Source organism: Rhinoderma darwinii, chromosome 3, assembly GCF_050947455.1.
Source record: "Rhinoderma darwinii isolate aRhiDar2 chromosome 3, aRhiDar2.hap1, whole genome shotgun sequence".
NCBI classification, from domain to species: Eukaryota; Metazoa; Chordata; class Amphibia; order Anura; family Rhinodermatidae; genus Rhinoderma; species Rhinoderma darwinii.
The window spans coordinates 303,828,313-303,851,215 of NC_134689.1; the positions used below are offsets into that span (position 1 = coordinate 303,828,313).

A 22,903-nucleotide genomic window follows, 5' to 3' on the forward strand; every position below is an offset into this window, starting at 1 on the left:
ACTTCAGGTACAAACATTTTGTACCTCCAGGCTCAGGGATTTGAGTAAGGAAGCTACTACGCACACTCTGGATGAGGTCATAGGTCCAACAACTGGGCGGGCGACCATTTCAGGAATGTATAGAGCATTGAGAGAGGGTTTTGTTCGTCCGCAATTAAGGATTAGTTTTAAAAGCTGGGAACGGTGGACTCAGGATCCAGATATAGGAGAGACCATACTGGGGGGTTGGGAGACGGTACGGAAGAGTGTGATAAATGAGAGCTGGAGGGAAACCTATTTCAAGTTGATGCATACAGCTATATATGGCTTTAATATCTTGCCCTCACAATCTTTCCCTGATCGCATTACAAGTTGTCCCAAGTGCAATACACCACTGACGAATTTGTGGCATAGAGTGTGGGGGTGTGTACATACGAAACGATTTTGGGGGATGGTACAGAAATATATTAAGGACCATTGGAAAACGAATCTCCAAATGACGCCTCAAGCGCTACTATTCCATCAGGCGCGGCCGCCGGAGGAAGAGGGTGCTCGAGGAGTAAGATCACCTCCCGTGTTGGTGCACACGATTTTACTGGTAGCTTTGAGATGCCTCCTGAGTCACTGGTTAGAGGCAAATACGCCGGGGTTAGAATTGATTGTGTCACGGCTGAAACAGTTATTGGTTCTTGAGAGGGTGGAGGTGGAAAGGCGGAAGGAAACGGGAACCAAGAAGCTATTTGATAAGTGGCAAGTATTTATAGAAACGCAATGTACAACAGCCGAAATAGCGGAAATTGTTAGGCCTTTCCAGTACACAAAGTGGTACTGCACGCAGCTCTTGGCAGGCGTTTTAGGGAGGATGCAACTGTGAACCAGCTGGGGGAGAAAGGATGAGTGGAAACTCATTGATGATCTAAGTGGTGTTGGAGTTGGGGGAGTCATGTTTGTTTGGTCCATCTGAAGATCGACAATTATGCCATGTTTCTATGTTGGTGTGTTTATATGTTATGTTGAATTTAATTTAAAAGTTAATCCCATGACAGTTGAGTGCTGCGCACTCATGATGTAACTCTTACGTGAAATGTTTGTAAGAAAATGTGAAAACTGACAATAAAAAGGATATTTAAAAAAATATATATATATTAATAAAAAGAGTAAAGTTAAAAAAAAAAACTTTCCCCCAAACAAATGGTTTATTATGTAAAAAAAATAAATTTATATATATATATATATATATATATATATATATATAAATATATATATATAAAAATTAAAAAAAAACACAAAATTGGTATCGCCACAACTGTAACGATCTGAACTATAAAATGATCACGTTATTTAACTCGAACTAAATGCATTGCCAGAATTGCTATTTTTGGTTTATCCCATCTCACAAAAAAAAATACCTTGGTTATAGCTGGTACCACTAGGAGGTGAACACTAAGCAAAAAAAAGTGTTAGCTCCTCCTACCAGCTATACCTCTCCTCCAGACGCTGAGCTAAACAGTTTGTACATAAGCGGTGGGAGAATCAGAGAAAAACCCAAACATATACACCAAACAATGAGATCAACAAACATGAGATCCAGAGATGAAAACCCCACTTGTGCAAAACAGAGCACCTAAAAGGAAAATATTGGGGGTGTGCTGTGTCCCTCATGAACATGACGAGAAAAAGAACTTACGGTGAGTAATAAAACTCCAGTTTTCTTGTCCATGTCGTTGGATGTTCAAAAACAGTCCCCAGGGACATAAAAAAGAACCAAGAAGCGCAGTCTATGCACTGTTGCTGCAAAACCATGAGACCGAGAGAAAAGTCGTAGGATGCGAGATATGCATCCTATAAAACTTAGTAATGTGTGGGGAGAGGACAAGTAGCACCCTCACAAACCTGTAGAAGGAGAGTCCCCCGCATGAGATGTGAGAGTAGAGCTCTGAATGTAGCACTAATTGCAGAGCAAATGGCCATACAGATCCCTGAAAATATAGTAGCCTTGGATACAGTCCGGGGAGGATGAAAAGATAGTCTGACCAGAAGAAGCAGACTGTTTAAAAGAAAGCTTTGAGAAGCTGTAAGAACAGCCAGATGGCATAGAGAGCATTCCCTAGAATGGGAGGGACCACCTTCTGCTGGAAAAAGGAAACTGGATGGAGAACGGCAGAAAAGGGAAATGTCGGGTAAAAATAGACAGCCACTACAAAGGCTACCCATGAAGAAGCCGGCTGAGAGAGATCTCACATCGCTCCATGGTCAGGCTAAGGTCCCAAGAATTATGGGTTAAATGAGTTACAAGCGGGAGAAAGACGGCTAGGTTCCGTCGGAATACAAGATGGTAAGCTTCTGATCCTCAGCATAATGGTGAAAATGTCTTCAGATAAACAGTCATGGAGTCAATACTTAGTGATTCTAAGAAGCTGATGGATAACCGAACCACGAGACAGTTGGTTGACCCTGAGATGCAGAGATAATGTGTGTATCACGCCCTGATGAGGCAAGTCCGGTAGGATTGTTGGTATAAGACCTCTGCCTTGATCTGCTTAAAAAACCTGTGGAGAAGTGGCAGGGGAGGGAAGATGTACTATAGAAAGAATTGATGCCAGGGAAGGACCAGATTGTATACTGCCCAAAGATAAAGGAATCACTCGCCGGGTTTCAGACATTTTCTGACTGCGCTATTGATTCCATCAAAAACAATGGAACCCTGTCACAACGGTGACAAACGGAAACCATTAGCAAAGTTTCCATCACTATTGGATCAATGGTGATGCAAACGGAAGCTAAGGTTTCCGTTTGCCTTTCTGTTGAGGGGTTCCCCCGACGGAAACCTCAGACGGGACCCCTCAACGCAAAGGGATGCTGATGTGAACAGGCCCAAAGCCTGCTATCCCTTAGACCAGTGACGGAATGTGGGAAGCAGATGGAGCCAGAACATGGCTTGCAACCCACAAGATCACCCTGATAGTTCAAGTAGTTGAGCACAGTAGCATTGGCAGCCTGAATAGGAGTGAACATTTTTTCCAACATGATGGGGGGGTCCCAAGAATAATAGACAGACCTAGGAAATGTTTGGAGAGGAGAGCGTTCACTGGGGTGAATGATGTATTGCCAAGTGGGAAAAAATACAATGATCCAGCGAGGCTGAGGGAGAAGCAAGAGCATCGAGGATAGTTGGAAAGCTATCCAAAACCTCTGAGTGTGGGGGGCTTCCTCAGGAAATCGTCAATATATAATAAAACTGAAAACAGTGGACTGGAGAACTACCATGGTTGTGGCAAGCACTTTCATGAGGACACAAGGAGCAGTTGCCAGGCCAAAGGAAAACCTGAAGAACCACTAGTAGGCTGAAAAATGGGATTTGAAGTTCTGAAATCCACTGAGGAAGGAAAGCTCGATCCCCGTACTCTGTGACACATCTGAAAATGTCAGACTTAGATAAACGATTGAGGTTCATAGGAATGGGGAATATTACGCCCTGGGGGAGGATGTAGTCCACAACACAATTGCTAGGAAAAATGGACTAAATGAGCAGTCTTGGGGTCTGAAAACAGGCTCTATTTCGTAGCCCTAGGGGCCCTCTTTCCTGACCCATATGTCTGGCTGGTGTGAGTTTCTGAGTGTCAGGGTCTATCCTGGTGCAAATCAGAGCTCTTGCTGCCAGTAGCCTTAGAGATAATCTTGTCCAGTCTTGGACTGAAGTCTGGAATGAAGGGACCAGAGGTGGGATGGGACGTTTCGCCTCTAGGAGCCATCAAATACACCATCTAGCCAAAAGAGGGTAATCTGCATATCACAATACTCTGTCTAAATAAGGGGGAATGTGGTTGCTGACGCTTGCGATAATTGTGTAGGAATAACAGATACTCTGTCTATCATGAGAGGAATAATCTGCAGGAATACAATTACTGCGTATGCTGTGGCTGTAGATGCTCGCAATAGCTGCGTAGCAATGTTGGCTATACCATTTAGGGCTCAGATCACACACCGGTTTTGATGTAGGATCCGGGTCAGAACTAGCGACAAAAACGCCCCAAATCTTTCCCTATTCATTTTCAATAGGAGGCAGAGGCATTTTTTCCCCTGGTGTTTTTTGACCGATCGCGGGAAAAAAAGCAGCATGCCCTATCCTATACAAAAAAAACAACTCTATGCTAAGGCTTCACGCACACGACCGCATTTGGTCCGCGATACATGGACCGTATGTCAGCCACATTTCCAGGACCGAACACAGTTCAAGGAGCCGGAGTTCCTAGCATCATAGTTATCTATGATGCTAGGCAGGGTGGCGTTAGGTGGGGGGGGGGGGACGACCCAGGGCCCCCACCCCATCCTCTTAGGGCCCGCGGCTGCACGGGCCCTTTCATGCTGTGTGGCGTCACTAGCACCGGAGGGAGCCCGCCACATTCACTTGTATCTGCTTCCTCAGAAATGAATACTACAAATGAATACTATAGTAACTATAACTAATAACTATACTAACGTGGCCTGCAGCCTATAAGACAACGGGAAGACTCCCTTTGCAGGCCGGCGTGATGACGTCACTGCATCACGCTGGTCTGCGTATGCGTACCGACCGGAGCCTGTGCAGCGCTCCATCCGTCACGAGAACCAGGTAAGTACAATATTATTTTTTGGGGGCTGTGTGCCACTATATACGTAGGGGGGGGGCTGTGTGGCACTATATACAAGGGAGGGGCGCTGTGTGGCATTATATACAAGAGGGGGGCTGTGTAGCACTATATTCAGGGGGGGCTGTGTGGCACTTTATACAAGAGCGGGCTGTGTAGCACTATATACAAGGGGAGGGCTGTGTGGCACTATATACAAGGGGAGGGCTGTGTGGCACTATATACAAGGGAAGCTGTGTGGCACCATATACAAGTGGGGGTGCTGTGTGGCACTATACTAAGTGGGGGTGCTGTGTGGCACTATACTAAGTGGGGGCGCTGTGTGGCACTATACTAAGTGGGGGGGCTGTGTGGCACTATTTAATTGGGGGAGGGCTGTGTGGCGCTATCTACAGGGGAGCTGTGTGTGGCGCTATCTACAGGGGGGCTGTGTGTGGCGCTATCTACAGGGGGCTGTGTGTGGTGCTATCTACAGGAGGCACGGTTACTGATGGGGCACTTTTATTGTGTCGAGCACTGAGGAATCATTGTCATCTGGGGCACTGTGGATTAGGAGTTTGTTTAGAGGATGAGGTATAGGTGTGGTGTACGCTGGGAAAACGAGAAACCAACATGCGTGTGTCAAATTCTGCAGAGATGAGTCGTGGCTGGAATAAGTAGTCACAGTGGTCTGGGCCAGATGGAGAAAAAAAGGGAAAGTGAACGACTCTAATCAGAGAAAACATCACCTGTGAGTCACTAGATATAAATGTGCTGTAATAACTTCTATTGTCTGCAGAATTCCCATGTATACAGTTAAAAAAATAAGTATTTGATCCCTTGCTGATTTTGTAAGTTTGCCCACTGTCAAAGACATGAACAGTCTAGAATTTTTAGGCTAGGTTAATTTTACCAGTGAGAGATAGATTATATAAAAGAAAAAACAGAAAATCACATAGTCAAAATTATATATATTTATTTGCATTATGCAAAGAGAAATAATTATTTTATCCCCTACCAACCATTAAGAGTTCAGCCTCCTCCAGACCAGTCACACGCTCCAAATCAACTAGGTGCCTGCATTAAAGACAGCTGTCTTAAATGGTCACCTGTATAAAAGACTCCTGTCCACAGACTCAATTAATCAGTCTGACTCTAACCTCTACAACATGGACAAGACCAAAGAGCCTTCTAAGGATGTCAGGGACAAGATCATAGACCTGCACAAGGCTGGAATGGGCTACAAAACCATAAGTAAGACGTAGGTGAGAAGGAGACAACTGTTGGCGCAATAGTAAGAAAATGGAAGGCATACAAAATGACTGTCAATCAACATCGATCTGGGGCTCCATGCAAAATCTCACCTCGTGGGGTATCCTTGATCCTGAGGAAGGTGAGAGCTCAGCCGAAAACTACACGGGGGGAACTTGTTAATGATCTCAAGGCAGCTGGGACCATAGTCACCAAGAAAACCATTGGTAACACATTACGCCTAATGGATTAAAATCCTGCAGTGCCCGCAAGGTCCCCCTGCTCAAGAAGGCACATGTACAGGCCCGTCTGAAGTTTGCAAATGAACATCTGGATGATTCTGAGAGTGATTGGGAGAAGGTGCTGTGGTCAGATGAGACTAAAATTGAGCTCTTTGGCATTAACTCAACTCGCCGTGTTTGGAGGAAGAGAAATGCTGCCTATGACCCAAAGAACACCGTCCCCACTGTCAAGCATGGAGGTGGAAACATTATGTTTTGGGGGTGTTTCTCTGCTAAGGGCACATGACTACTTCACCGCATCAATGGGAGAATGAATGGAGCCATGTACCGTCAAATCCTGAGTGACAACCTCCTTCCCTCCACCAGGACATTAAAAATGGCTCGTGGCTGGGTCTTCCAGCACGACAATGACCCGAAACATACAGCCAAGGCAACAAAGGAGTGGCTCAAAAAGAAACACATTAAGGTCATGGAGTGGCCTAGCCAGTCTCCAGACCTTAATCCCATCGAAAACTTATGGAGGGAGCTGAAGATCCGAGTTGCCAAGCGACAGCCTCGAAATCTTAATGATTTACAGATGATCTGCAAAGAGGAGTGGGCCAAAATTCCATCTAACATGTGTGCAAACCTCATCATCAACTACAAAAAACGTCTGACTGCTGTGCTTGCCAACAAGGGTTTTGCCACCAAGTATTAAGTCTTGTTTGCCAAAGGGATCAAATACTTATTTCTCTGTGCACAATGCAAATAAATATATATAATTTTGACAATGTGATTTTCTTTTTATTTTTATTTTTTTTATATATAATCTATCTCTCACTGTTAAAATTAACCTAGCCTAAAAATTCTAGACTGTTCATGTCTTTGACAGTGGGCAAACTTACAAAATCAGCAAGGGATCAAATACTTATTTCCTTCACTGTAACTGGCATCTACCACTATATGGTGGTAATATTGGTCTTTGTATAGTGTTTTTTTATTCAGCACCAGTATGGGGGTATTATTAAGTCACTATGTGGTTACGGTGTGGCGGTATTATTCAGTAACAGTATGGGGGTATTATTCAGTCACTAGGTGGTTATGGTGTGGTGGTATTATTCAGTAACAGTATGGGGGTATTATTCAGACACTAGGTGGTTACGGTGTGGCGGTATTATTCAGTAACTATGGTTTCAGTTGGTTTGCGTTTATGGGTTCCCCTCACGGAAAGGTCTGACAGAAGCCATCAACGGAACCCCGACGCTGAGGTGAACAGGCCCTAATTCAGCATTTGGGGCCCACTTTTAGCTTTGCCCAGGGCCCCACTTTGTCTAAAACCAGCCCTGATGGTAGGAGTCCCTGCCTCTCCGCGGAAATACTGTCCCGTACTGTAATCTACTGCGGATCAATTTACTGTAAGGAAATTAATCTGCACATTAATTTTGGACCTATAAATGATTCACTTTTAAGAGCTTATTCAGACAGGCGTTGTGAAACTCATCCATGTTTGATCAGGAAAAAATTGGCAAATTTCCATCAGAGTTGGATCAGTATTATGTCAGTGTGTTCCATGTGTCAGTTTTTAATGTCAGTGTAGCACCAGTGATGATCAGTTTTTCACGACCGTCAGAAAGACTGACTGCCTTTTTTTCATCATCTCCTATCAATTAATCAGCAAAAAAACTAACCTCACTCGGATAGCACCAGTGTGCGTTTCCATTTTTTCACTAACTAATTAACTTCAATGGGCAAGTTTAACCCGAGAATCGGAGCAAACTAGTGCAAGCTGCGATTTTCTCTGCAGAAACCGATAGTCCGTGTGGAAAATGTAATATTTAAATGAGGCCATTGACATTAATGTGTCTGTGTTGAGTCAGTGTGCTTTCAGTAATACAGTCGAACATCACCCGGACATGAACATCACTTATCTGAATTGGCCGTAAGGCTGGGTTTATAAGTTGCGGTTAAAACGCGTTTTTTGCCTAGATTTTCTGCAAAATCACGCCATTTTGCTGCGATTTTGTGAAAATTGCAGGAAAAAACAGTTATGCCAAGGTCACAGCAAAAAAAAAAAAAAATACTTTGACCGTGACGTGTGAACCTAGCCTAAGGCCCCTTGCACACCATAGATCTGGTCCATAATTGCGGACCGCAAATTACAGTGCACAATTACGGACCCATTCATTTCTATTGACCACAGACACCTTCTCGTATATTTGTGGGAAGGTGTCCGGGCCTTAGAAAGCCTCCGCAAAAGATAAGACATGTCTTATCTTTTGCTTTTTACGGATCGTGCTCCAATACTTTGTATGGGAGCATGGGCCGAAAATGCGGGTGGCTGTCCGCGGCCGCCAGCCGTGCCCATAATCGCGGACCGTGATTACGGGCACGGCCGTGTGCATAGGGCCTAAGGCTGTTAGCAGTGGCAGAAAAAAGAAGGTTGGAACCAGCGCTGGGAATAATGATTACAAGCCATGACTAAGGACCCAGATAGGGTCTGAAACGCGTAGGCTACCGCCTATCTCTCAACACCCCCTGAACTTTTGGACATTACCTGCCCGTCACCACCATTTTTCTGTTCACTGTTTTTATTCAAATCAACATTAAAACTTGGAAATAGTTTCCTGTTTTAAACAGAATCATTATTCCCAGCGCTGGTTCCAACCTTCTTTTTTCTGCCTTATCCCTCTGCGTGTGCCGACACGAGGATCCGTGTGCTGACCACCCTACCTGTGACTAGGTGAGCTGGAGGAAATTCTCCCCCTTGTTTTGCTGTTAGCAGTGAACAGATAACATTGTGATCGATTACCTCTCCTTTTACAGCTGCAGGTTCTAGTGCTCTGCTGATGCGACATCCTAGGACAGGAGTACTGGGGGAAGGATTCATAGCTATGCTCTCCAGCTTGTTAAACATTTGTGACTCTGTACCTCCAGTCCAAATTTTTCCATTTATCAAGTTCCATTTCCTCCTGGAGCTGTTGTAAAAACAAATATAACCTGAGTATGCATTCATTTTACAATGTACTAGTAGTGATGTCAATGAAAAATACAAGTCCATTTTCTGAAATGACTTTCTACTCCACAATGCCAATATTTTGCTATAAGCAGTCTGTATACAAGAACAGTGAAGCAGAAAAGAGACATCTTTAGTTTATATTAACATTCTGAGAACAGCACCTTAATTTTCAGCCATTTTTGACTCAGCGTGTGAACATACCCTTAGAGCTATTGCACGCGACCGAGAAACGCTCCGAGTGTCGGCCACATTTCCCGGCCCGACCACGATACATAATAGACATTTTATGATGCTAGGAGTCCCTGCCTTCCAGTGGAACTGCTGTTCTGTACTAAATCATTTTGTTCAGTACGGAACAGCAGTTCTGTGGGGAGGCAGGGACTCCTAGCATCATAAAATGTCTATGATGCCAGGAGTCCCGTTCACCTGTACCGCGGTTTGTCCGGGAAATGCAGCCAACACACAGACCGTTTTTCACGGCCCAATATCGGTGTGCAACTGCACTTACAGAAGTATATTGGGACCCACTTGTAATAATGACATGATAGAAAATATAGTATATGGACAAAATTATTGGAACACAGCTTAATCATTGATTTCGGTGTTTCATTCAGTCCCATTGCCACAGGTGTATAAAATCCAGCGCCTCGCCATGCAGTCGCCTTTACAAACATTTGTGAAGGAATGGATCGTTCTAAAGAGCTCACTGAAGTCCACCGTAGTACAGTAATAAAATGCCACCGTTGCAACAGTCATTTCTTCCCTCCTAGATATTTAATGGTCAACTGTGAGTGGTATTTCTGCAAAGTTAGAGCAGGGTCGCCAAGTGCTGAGGCGCATAGTGCATAAAAGTCGCCAACGCTCAGCTGACTCAATAACTGCAGAGCTCCAAACTTTATCTGGTATTAACATCCGCAGGGCCGCCATCAGGCGGGTAGTACTGGTACTCCCGTCAGGGGCCCGGCCACATGGATGAAGAAAAGGGACCCGCCGGGATGCCGTCGCCCCCCCCTCGGACTGTCGCCCCCCTCGCGGGCCCCCCCCTCGCGACGCTCGCGGGCCCCCCCCTCGCAGCGCTCGCGGGCCCCCCCCCCCCCTCGCCACCCTCGCGGGCCCCCCCCCCTCGCGGGCCCCCCCTCGCAACGCTCGCGGGCCCCCCCCTCGCAAAACGCTCGCGGGCCCCCCCCTCGCAACGCTCGCGGGCCCCCCCCTCGCAGCGCTCGCGGGCCCGCCCCTCGCAACGCTCGCGCCCCGCCCCTAACGCCCGCGGCACCCCCCTAGCAACGCTCGCGGCACCCCTTGCATACCTGCTGCAGCTTCATGTTCTGGATGGGGAAGATGCAGCATGTGCTGAAGCTCCGTGTGGAGATCCCGCCCCCCAACACTGCTGACCGGACCTGCAGGCTGGTGAGTATTTTCCCCTATCCATCCTGCTTCCCATTCCCCCTGACCCCATTTCTAGTATGTGTAAAGTATGTTAAAATGTTTTTTGGTATTTTCTCGTTTTCCTTGCCGCGATTTTCGTAATCGCGGCAAAAATGGCGCCGTTTTGCCACAATTATATAAAAATCGCGGCAAAACCGCGTGATTTGTGCCGCAATTAAGAAAATTGCATAGAAAAAAAGGATACAAAACTTTTAAAAGTGCTCTTAGGCTATGTTCTCACAGTGAGGTCAAATCACGTTTTTGCCGCAATTTTGCAAAAATTGTGGCAAAAAAATGGTATTTCACCGCACTGTGTAACTAGACTAAGGCCTTATTCAGACGGCCGCGTTCGGTCCGTGACATATTTCCAAGGCTGACCACAATTCATGGAGCCGGACTCCTAGCATCATAGTTATCAGTGTTGCTGGGAGTCCTTGCCTCTCCGCGGGAATACTGTCCCATACTGTAATGATGCTTTCAGTACGGGATCGGGGACAGTATTCCCACGGGAAGGGAGGGACTATGATCATAGATAACTGTGATGCTAGAAACCCGGCTCCCTGAACTGTGGTCGGTCCGGGAAATATGGCCGATACACGGTCCGTATATCACAAACCGAACATGGACGTCTGAATAAGGCCACTTACTTGCCTCCTATTTTTGGTGCGGATTGCGCACTGAAAATTCACTACAAATTACAATATAAGGCCTTATTCACGAACGTGTCATACGTCCGTGATACTTATTACGTCGCACGGACCTATGTTAGTGAATGGGGCCATTCAGACTGTCAGTGAATTTCACTCAGCGTGTGTGCGCTGCGTAAAACTCACGACATGTCCTATACTTGCCCGTGTTTCGCGCAGCACGCACCCATTGAAGTCATTGGGTGCGTGCAAATCGCGCACGGCACACGGACGCACTTCCGGGTGACGCGCGTGATTCGCGCTACAGTAGGTAAAGAAGTGAAGGGAAACATAAAAGCCCCTCCTTCTTTACGGTGTTGTAACATCAAAACAGAGTGTCATAATGATGCCGGCTGCGCGAAAATCACGCAGCCACGCACCATATACAGATGCCACACAGAACTTTTGCGCGCGCAAATCGCAGAGTTTTTTGCGCGAGGCAAAACGGACACGTTTTTGTGAATAAGGCCTAAGGCGATATTCAGACCAACGTGTGTGAAATCAGACGTGAACGGCCGTTTTTCGTGGCCGATTTGCAGCCGTGCGGGACCCGTTTTCACAGATCCCTCATAGACTTGAGTCTATTGAGGGATCCGTGAAAACGCACAAAAATAGGTCATGTCCTATTTTTTTACAGGCCCTTCACATGGTCCGTTAGAACAACGACCATGTGAATAACCCCATAGATGCAGCCGTGTGACGGCCATTAAAAAAACGGACAATTAACACGTTAGTCTGAATAAGCCCCAAGTCATGTGAATGGGGTTTGTCAGAACCTCATGCACGTGCAGCATTTCACCCCACAAATAATTTTTTGAAGCTTCCCAGTACATTATGCGGTACAATAAATGGTGCCATGAAAAACTACAACTTGTCCCACAAAAAACAAGCCCTCAAGTAAAAAAAATTATAGCTTTTGGAAGGTGGAGCGGAAAAAACAAAAGTTAAAATCCAAAAAATGGCTGAGGAGGGAAGGGGTTAAATCAGCTGCATGCTTATTAGGGTATGTTCACACAATTAGCAAAAAGAGTCTAAAAATACGGAGATATTCAAGGGAAAACAGCTCCTGATTTTCAGAAGTTTTTTAAGCAAACTCGTGTTTTTCACGGCCATTTTTGGAGCTGTTTTTCTATAGAGTCAATGAAAAACGGCTCCAGAAATGTCTAAAGAAGTGACCTGCACTTCTTTTTCGTGGCCGTTGTAAAAAAAACTGCCCGTCGGAACACCGCCATTTTTTTCTCATTGAAATCAATGGGCAGATGTTTGGAGGCGTTCTGCTTCTGCTATTTCGGACGTTTACGGCCAGAAAAACGGCCGAAAATAAGCTGTGTGAACATACCCTAATGTTGCAGAATTGTAACGTGTGGAAAAAAACGCCTTTGTCTCCCGTTGAAAAAAAGAGGAGGCGATTTCGGACGTTTTTTGCCACGGTTTCCAACGCGGTTTCCGCTGAAAAAAATGTGGCAAAAAACTCTGTGTGAACAGGGCCTTATTCTCGTGCGGATCTGCTACACGCTTGTAGCATGTGCGCCAGGAATCAAAGGGAAAGCCTCCGATTTTTGCTGTGGAACTTTAATGGCAACGTAAGAGCGGAGCATTGGTGCTCCTTACATCCTCACAAGCGCTGCCCCCTCCCTTCCCCCTTCACATCGTGTTGTTGCCCTAAGTTTATCGTGAACGTCAGGTAATCTCCTACCTTACAGTATAAACAACGTAGACGATAATTCACAGGGCTCCATTATATCCTTTTAGCCTATGTCGGGCTGGTGGACGTCGGTTTACCTTATTTTTGAAGGATGAAATGGCGTAGTAGACTTTGTTATTCCGGAGTCCCCAGGCAGCATCACAAGTGCTCTACCCGTGGACTTTATCCCTGGGAAAGCTCCTGACATCACTGTCCATATATGTAAAGTGACATCAGGGGATTTTCCAGGGCCGGAATCCCTGGCCAGAGTGTTGCCGACGCTCGGGTCGTGTACTCAGGCCTTGCAAAGCTTCGGATGTCACATTACGTATATGGACATCAGGAAAAGTGCCAGAGTCCCTGGGCAGAGCGCTAGTAGAAGGCTCCAGCTATATTCATGGACAGTGACTTCAGGAGTTTCCCCTGAGCCATTCCCCGGGCGACGTATCCCACTGTATGCCATACTGTCGGATAAGTTTTAGCTAAATAGATTAAAATCCAGAGCATTAACCGGTCACTGCCGGCTCCATGGTTTCCTTCAATGTAATTGACATCAGCACCAAAATCAGTTAATGCGTATAACGTTCAAACGTGAGCGCCACACTTTCCGTTGCCCACCCCCGGTAATGGAGGGGGGCCCCCAGACATCTTGGCTGTATGGGGCCCAGAAATTCCTGATGGCGGCCCTGAACATCCGCACAAAAACTGTGCGACAGTAGTTCCATGGTATGGGTTTCTAGTGCTGAGCAGCTGCATGCAAACCTTATATAACCAAGCACAATGCCAAGCGTCGGATGGAGTGGTGTAAAGCACGCCGCCACTGGACTCTGGAGCAATGGAAATGTGTTCTGTGGATCGATGAATCACGCATATCTATCTGGCAGTCTGATGGACGAGTCTGGGTTTGGATGTCAGGAGAACGTTACCTGCCTGACTGCATTGTGCCAACTGTAGAGTTTGGTGGAGGAGGGATAATGCTATGGAGTTGTTTTTTCAGAGGTTGGTCTAGGCCCCTTCGTTCCAGTGAAGGGAAATCTTAATGCTTCAGCAAACCAAGACATGTTGAACAATTGTATGCTTCCAACTTTGTGAGAACAGTTTGGGGAAGGTCCTTTTCTGTTTCAGCATGACTGTGCCCCAGTGCACAAAGCAAGGTCCATAAAGACATGGTTGGGTGAGTTTGGTGTGGAAGAACTTGACTGGCCCACACAGAGCCCTGACCTCAACCCTATCCAACACCTTTGGGATGAACTAGAACGGAGATTGTGAGCCAGACCTTCTCATCCAACATCAGTGTCTGACCTCACAAATGCTCTTCTAGATGGATGGGCAAAAATTCCCACAGACAACCTCCAAAATCTTGAAGAAAACCTTCCCAGAAGAGTGGAAGCTGTTTTATCTGCAAAAGGGGGAGCAACTCCATATTAATGCCGATGGATTTAGAATGGAATGCCATAAAAGCTCTTGTAAGTGTCCCAATACTTTTGTCCATATAGTGTATCTCACCATAGTCTGGAGGGGGGGGGGGGGCATCTACATGAGCTGAGCCCGTGCCATACAGAGCGGGTGACAGTTGTATATTACAGAAGACACCTCACTCGAACATAAAATAATATAAACAATTAAAAAATAAAACAATTGGTATTCCCGTAATGATCCGAAATATTACAATATAACATTATTTCTCACAATGAACACCGTAAAAAAACTAAATAACCGAATTGCTGTTTTTTGGTCACGATCTCCCCAAAATAGTACCAAAAAAAACCTATAGCTCACCTCGCAAAAATCAAGCCCTAAGGGTATGTTCACACGGCCAAATTTCAGACGTATACGAGGCGTATTTTGCCTCGTTTTACGTCTGGAAATATGTCTCAAATACGTCGTCAAACATCTGCCCATTACTTTCTATGGGTATAACGCTGTATTGTCCACACGACGCGTAATTTTACGCGTCGTACGGCAATTACGACGCGTAAAATTACGCCTCGTAAAAAGAAGTGCAGGACACTTCTTTGGACGTTTTTGGAGCGGTTTTCTCATAGACTCCAATGAAAACAGCTCCAAAAACGGACGTAAAAAACGCTGCGAAAACGGCGTGAAAACGCCGCGAAAAATGCGAGTTGGTAAAAAAACGTCTGAAAAGCAGGGTCTGTTTTCCCTTGAAAACAGCTCTGGATTTTCAGACGTTTTTGTTGACTACGTGTGAACATACCCTAACACAGCTCCATTGAAGGAAGAAAAATAAAAAAATGTATGGGTCTAAGAATATTGCGACACCAAACAAATATATTTTTATCAAATTTTTTAATTTTGTAATAGTAAACCATAAAAATATATATATAAATTTATATAAATCGTATTGACTAGCGATTTTTAACGTGTCATTTTTACCACACAATGAATGTCGTAAAAACTAAAACCCAAAAACCATTGGAGGAATTGCCGTTTTTTTTCCATTTCACACCCAAAAATTTTTTTTTAACGTTTGAGTAGATAAAATGGTGGCATTAAAAATTAAAATTCGTGCAGCAAAAAAAATAAAGAAAAAAGCCCTCATACAGCTATATCGACAGAAAAATAAAAAAGTTATGGCTCTTGAAAGGCAGGGAGGAAAAAACAAAGCTTGTGTAGGGAGCATAAGATGCAAGTCTGAGACACGCCCCCTCTTCCTCCTTCACCGTCTTCGGATAGACCAGCGCTGATGACGTCAGTGCTGATCCATCGCTACTGACGTTTCCCCTGCTGGTTACTTTGCAGGTTTTCCGACTAGAGCAGCATCAGTGCAGAGAGAGGTATGAAGACAATGCCGGCGACATCAGGACTCATCTTCTGTAGATAAGTATAGCGCTGTATGTTTGTAACCTTGTTATGTATTTTATGGTCTCCAGTTTTTTTTTACAGGGTTCCTTGCGTTGGACTATGTCAGATCGCACTGGGATTCATTTATTTGAAATAAAATGGTGAAAGAGGGCTGTAGTGGGGGAGTTTTATTTCAACAGTTTTTGTTTTTTTTACTGTGTACCAACATTCGTAATGGAGGTGTCTGACTGACACCTCCATTACTATCGCTAGGGCTTAGTGTCAGCCAGAGGTGTTCACCTTTGACTGACACTAACCCCTCCATACTATTACCCCGGTACCCAGCGCACCATGAGTATCAGGAAGAGAAGGGAACCATTAGGAGCGGCCCAACTGATGTGACGGGCAGCCGTCGGGGTGGTGGCCACAGGCTGGTATTTTTAGGATGGGAAGGGACCAATAGCCATGGGCCTTCCCATCCTGATATCAGACTGCAGCTGTTGGTTTTCCTTGACTGATTGTGGAAATTGGGGTGGGGGCAACGCCGTTTTAAAAAAAATTATTTATGAAAATGGTTCCAGCATAGTAAAATCCCTATTTTAATAATTTTCATAAATAAATAAACAATTTAAAAAAACACTACTATTTCCTGGTAGACGGCTGCGTTGACTCTGGACTTGATATAATACAGTGGACCAACACTATTGCTCAGTGGTCCAAAGTCCTGTTTTCAGATAAAAGTAAATTTTGCATTTCATTTGGAAATCAAAGTCCCAGAGTCTGGAGGAAGAGTGGAGAGGCATCAATCCAAGTTGCTTGCGGTCCAGTGTGAAGTTTCCACAGTCAGTGATGGTTTGGGGGCCGTGTCATCTGCTGGTGTTGGTCCACTGTGTTATATCAAGTCCAGAGTCAACGCAGCCGTCTAGTAGGAAATTTTACATCACGTCATGCTTCAATCTGCTGACTAGCTTTATGGAGATGCTGATTTCATTTTCCAGCAGGACTTGGCACCTGCCCACACTGCCAAAAGTACCAATACCTGGTTTAATAACCACAGTATCACTGCGCTTGATTGGCCAGCAAACTCGCCTGACCTAAACCCCATAGAGAATCTATAGGGTATGGTCAAGAGGAAGATGGGAGACACAAGACCCAACAATGCAGAGGAGCTGAAGGCCACTATCAAAGCAACCTGGGCTTCCATAACACCTCAGCAGTGCCACAGGCTGATCGCCTCCATGCCACGCCGCATTGATGCAGTAATTCAAGCAAAAGGAGCCCCGACCAAGTATTGAGGGCATATACTGTACATACTTTTCAGTAGGCCACATTTCGGTATTAAAAATCATTTTTGAAATTGGTCTTATATAATATTCTAATTTTCTGAGACTAAATTTTGGGTTTTCATTAACTGTTGCCATAATCATCAACATTAAAATAATAAAATGCTGGAAATAGATCACTCTGTGTGTAATGAATCTATATAATATAGGAGTTTCACTTTTTGAATTGAATTACTGAAATAAATTAACTTTTTGATGATATTCTAATTCATTGAGATGGACTAGTATATATTCCAGGATAAATCTTACTTTGTCGATGCATGTTTCTGAATCTTCCTCACATCCTGCAAGCTCACAGAGTTCTCTTCTCCCCTCTCAACGGAGATTGCAAGCTGTTCTACCAGCCATTCCGCATCTTCAGACAAGATATACCTAGAAGAGCCAAAGACATTATCACGATGTGTGATACTGAAGTTACAATTGAGGCTGAGTGTTTAAGAACTGAAATAGTTTACACTCATACATATACCAGTACATCTGTACACATAAGGGCACATTTATCAAAGAAAAATTTATTATTGACTTGTGTCAAATTTTGACACAAGATGCTGGTATGCAGGTATGTCAGCTATAAGGTTGAATATGTGTGTCGAGTACAGTGATAGGCAACCCTCTACAACATGCGGTCCTCAGATGCAGCCCTTGACTCAATTTGAGGGCAGTTCAATACCATAAACTCCATGCCCACAAGATATGGCACAGATTGGTGGAGGCGCCATGGCAAAAAAATTTGGTAGGGGTCACATCCCACCTGACCCCCTTATAGAAACCACATATAGGAGAGGTGGTTGCACAGGGAATTAAGGAGAGAGCAAAGAATGTTTTTAAAAGAGAGCCAGGTGTATGTGTTTCCACATCTTAGCTGAGTAGGATTACCAAATATAAATATTAGATGGATAAAAGGCCCCCAAGGTGGTGGAAAATGCCCCTTGTGCCCTCCCTATAACTCGACCCTGGGCGAAGCCACATTTTCCCTTTTCCGATTGTAGTCACCATCGGGATCCTTACACCTACTGCCATGGCCAAGTGTTGACATTGGCAGGAAGCATGTTCACTGTGTGATGCTGCCACCTGCCTTCCAAATTAACTATGTCTTGTCTAATACATAGGGCAGAGGAGCTGGGGGCTACAGTAAGGGCACCCACAGGTTTCCAGTTGCCCACCACTGGTCTAGTATGTCAGACGTTGTGGCAAATATATTATGTAGTGTGCGCAATGAGCACCAAATTGGACATCTTTTTTTTCCTTAGTAGAGTTGATCTGTGCACCATGTTATATAAAACACTACACAATGTTACCAACCTCCGCACTCCCTTTGTTACCGCATACATTTGTTTGGCTTTCTCTGCAGCTTGTTCTTGGGTGAGACGATGATTAAACTGCATTAGAAGCCGCTCTGCAAATGGCTGTCCTGCTCCATAAATACGTCCGTAATTGAAGACTTTTGCATGTTCTCTACTTATTCCCACTGTAGAGGCTGTCTTACTGTGCAAGTCAGTGCCGCTGCTCTTCTTACCCTGTAATGTCATCCACCCAAAGGCCGTGCAGCCTGAAAACAAAGAAAGAACTGAGTTTATTTTAGTTTGACTGTATTAAAAGAATCTACTCAACTTGCTTGTTATTGCAAACGTATCAAGTGAATGGGACGGAGTTGCAATACCAGACAGCTTATTGATAAGGGTGGAGCGGTTTCTGAATAAAAGCAGCCATGTTTGTCTAATCTAATCTAATACAAACAGAGTATATGTGCAAGTGCATTTGGGAGCCCCCTAAATGAACCATTGTGGAGAATCTCTGACAAGCTAACCCTCTGTCACACTAAAGCTGTTCATGTATTATAATGACGATTATTCATCTAAATGGCCTCCATGTAATCAGCGGTGGATAATCATAAGGGCATTTGGGGCGGCCGCCAAAGGCTCCCAGGGGGCCAATGACCGCCTAAAGTGCATTGCAGTTTTGTTGCGTTTTACAGTGACAAAACTGTATTGTGTATGTCCTGCTAAAGGACCTGTTGACATAAAGTCAGATGACCTTATGTTTGCAGTTCTTGCTAATTTGGAAAGTCCTGCAGGTCACATGACCATGTAGGAAGGTCCTAGTACAGCATCAAGACTCCAAAGAGAAGACTGTGAGCTGCTATGTAAGTATATGGGGTCTGTATTAGTTTAAGGGTTCTGTATTTAGGGGGTCTATATTAGTTTAGTTTCTGTACTTTGGGAAGTCTGGAGTGTGTATTAGTTTAGGGGGTCTGTATAACTTTATGGGGTTTGGGGCCTGTATTTAGCAGGTCTGGTCCGGGGTCTGTATTAGTTTGATTTAGGGGGTCTGGTCTGGGGTCCATTTTAGTTTAGGGGTATATCTTTAGAGGTCTGTATTAAGGGGGTCTGGAGTCTGTATTAGTTTAGGGAGCCAGGTCTGGTGTCATTAGTTTAGGTCTGGGGGGGTCTGTATTTCGGGGGTCTGGTCTAGGGTCTTTATTTCTTTAGGGTGCTTGTTCTGGGGTCTATATGTTTAGGGGGGGTCTGGTCTGGGGATTGAATTTATTAGTTTGAGTTAATGTTTGGGCCTGGAGTCTCAATTTGCTTAGGGGTCTGGTCTGGGGTATGGAACAATTTAGGGGGTTTGGTGTCTGAATTTTTGTGTTTCCATAGGGGCTGGAAACGGCTGCAGAAGTGAGGGACAAAGAGGTCTCGGCAGAAAACTCTGCAGTCATCAGTAGAAGTCGCCATAACTGTCTGTGTCAGATGGAGAACTATTTGTCGTTTTCTACCATTCAGGAGAGGATACAACATTTTCTTTGGACACATCGGTGTGGAGGACTACTGACCGAAAAATACGGGGTAGGAGGGCAATTGCCCCATCGTTTTTACCTTTCCTTTAAATGTGATCCGAAGATTAAGCACCATCTAAATTAGGAAACCTTATAAAGGCGGACTGATTCTTTGCTGTCAACAGAATTTCTGATATCAATTAGAAATGATGGAAAATAATGAAGAATCTGTATGCAGTATTGGCAGATAGGATCCTCATGTTTTTTACATGTTTGTTACGTGTATTTTATTCAAATCAGTAAAAGTTACATTTTAGTACTCCGGATCTACTCTTTCTTTATCTTAATACTTTATCTTATCTTAATACTACGGAGAGCAAATTTATCATTATCCAGGTGGGGGATATACAATACCACGAAAAATTAATTTGTGTCAGATGGAGAAGAAAAGAGAACGTCTCCCATGAGAGAAGACCTCACCTGTGAGTCACTGGATTTATAGAGGAACTGTCACCTCTCCTGACATGTCTGTTATAAGAAATACTTGTATTCCACAAAAAGTCTTTGTGTAGCCCAGGCCTAATAGACAACTAGGTGTTACCATTCCCATTGTCAGGAGGACGCGTCCCTACACAGTGTGATACTGTCAGCGATTGTTAGAGACTGACAGTATGTAGGGACACAGCTCTTTGACAAGGCAACACCCATTTGTCAATGCTTGCACAGAAAGGTGGTGTACACTATAGACACGGTGTCAGTGGAGAAGGGGGGTGAAGTTTGGGGAACAACCAAGGGCCTAAGGTCTACTTAATCTGCCACTGAATGTAACACTACTTTTCCCCGGCAAGGTCAACTGCAGGAGACCTGCATAGCCGGTTTAGTCTTCCTCTGGAAAAAACCTGATATTAGCTAGGTGTACCGAGAAACAGATCTGATGAGCTGATTGCTGCGACGGCTCTAGGATTAAAGGGGTTGTCTGCGAAGGCTCAACCCCTTTAATAAGACAGAAGTTATTACCAAAAATTATGCATATAATTTCACTGTCCCTCTAACCTCTAAAAATAAAGTCAACAAAATTTCAGCTACAGCATTGCTATTGTGAGATGTAATTTTATACACTACTGTTCAAAAGTTTGGGGTCACCCACACTTCTATTTATCAAATGAGTTGCAAAATGACTAGAAAATATAGTCAAAGACATTGACAAGGTTAGAAATAATAATTTTCTCCTTCAAACTTTGCTTTCGTCAAAGAATGCTCCATTTGCAGCAATTACAGCATTGCAGACCTTTGTCATTCTAGCTGTTAATTTGCTGAGGTAATCGGGAGAAATTTCACCCCATGCTTCCAGAAGCCCCTCCCACAAGTTGGATTGGCTTGATGGGTACTTCTTGCGTACCATACGGTCAAGCTGCTCCCACGACAGCTCTATGGGGTTGAGATCTGGTGACTGCGCTGGCCACTCCATTACAGATAGAATACCAGCTGCCTGCTTCTTCACTAAATAGTTCTTGCATAATTTGGAGGTGTGCTTTGGGTCATTGTCCTGTTGTAGGATGAAATTGGCTCCAATCAAGCGCTGTCCACAGGGTATGGCATGGCGTTGCAAAATGGAGTGATAGCCTTCCTTATTCAAAATCCCTTTTACCTTGTACAAATCTCCCACTTTACCAGCACCAAAGCAACCCCAGACCATCACATTACCTCCACCATACTTGACAGATGGCATCAGGCACTCTTCCAGCATCTTTTCAGTTGTTCAGAGTCTCACAAATGTTCTTCTGTATGATCCAAACACCTCAAACTTCGATTCGTCTGTCCATAACCCTTTTTTCCAATCTTCCTCTGTCCAATGTCTGTGTGCTTTTGCCCATATTAATCTTTTCCTTTTATTAGCCAGTCTCAGATATGGCTTTTTCTTTGCCACTCTGCCCTGAAGGCCAGCATGCCGGAGTCGCCTCTTCACTGTAGACGTTGACACTGGCGTTTTGCGGGTACTATTTAATAAAACTGCCAGTTGAAGACCTGTGAGGCGTCTATTTCTCAAACTAGAGACTCTAATGTACTTGTCTTGTTGCTCAGTTGTGCAGCGGGGCCTCCCACTTCTCTTTCTACTCTGGTTAGAGCCTGTTTGTGCTGTCCTCTGAAGGGAGTAGTACACACCATTGTAGGAAATCTTCAGTTTCTTGGCAATTTCTCGCATGGAATAGCCTTCATTTCTAAGAACAAGAATAGACTGTCGAGTTTCACATGAAAGCTCTCTTTTTCTAGCCATTTTGAGAGTTTAATCGAACCCACAAATGTAATGCTCCAGATTCTCAACTAGCTCAAAAGAAGGTCAGTTTTATAGCTCCTCTAAACAGCAAAACTGTTTACAGCGGTGCTAACATAATTGCACAAGGGTTTTCAAGTGTTTTCTAATCATCCATTAGCCTTCTAACACAGTTAGGAAACAAAATGTACCATTAGAACACTGGAGTGATGGTTGCTGGAAATGGGCCTCTATACACCTATGTAGACATTGCATTAAAAACCAGACGTTTGCAGCTAGAATAGTCATTTAGCACATTAACAATGTATAGAGTGTATTTCTGATTAATTTAATGTTATCTTCATTGAAAAAAACTGTGCTTTTCTTTCAAAAATAAGGACATTTCTAAGTGACCCTAAACTTTTGAACGGTAGTGTATATTACAAACTAAGTCAAGAAAAAGAATCTTAAAATGTATTATAGATACCTACTTCTATCTGAACATCACATTTAACGGCCAATTCCTGTAATTTTAATCAAAGTAAATGTAGAAAACTGAACTTGTTATATGTCTCAATGTAATTCACAAAATTACACATCTTCTTGTAAGCCATCCATGTGTGTGAATGGGATATGATGGGGAACAAAAATTACACGTAAAGGAGACTATCCAGAAACTAATGTAAAGGAGAAGAGTAGAAAGATGGAAAAGTAATAATGGGGTGAATAGTGAGGACATAAAGCAGGGGAGCAGATGAAAAGCACAAGATTACATGATTGTGCAAAGAAGTGTAATGCAATAGAGTGACGGAAATAATGATGATAAAGTACAGAAAATGGGAAAAGATTACAGGGTATTGGGTAG

At 44.2% G+C, this 22,903-nt stretch overlaps 1 protein-coding gene across 2 annotated transcripts in view; it reads right to left on the reverse strand.

Moving 5' to 3' along the window:
• POLG (DNA polymerase gamma, catalytic subunit) overlaps positions 1–22,903 on the reverse strand; it is an 87,049-nt gene that overhangs the window by 17,252 nt on the left and 46,894 nt on the right. For both annotated transcript variants that reach the window (XM_075858179.1, XM_075858180.1), the window contains exons 17-19: positions 18,317–18,563; positions 17,264–17,386; positions 8,868–9,033 (exon numbers count right to left, since the gene is read on the reverse strand). In XM_075858179.1, the coding sequence (XP_075714294.1) occupies positions 8,868–9,033; positions 17,264–17,386; positions 18,317–18,563 (536 nt within the window). The remainder of the gene's footprint in view (positions 1–8,867; positions 9,034–17,263; positions 17,387–18,316; positions 18,564–22,903) is intronic.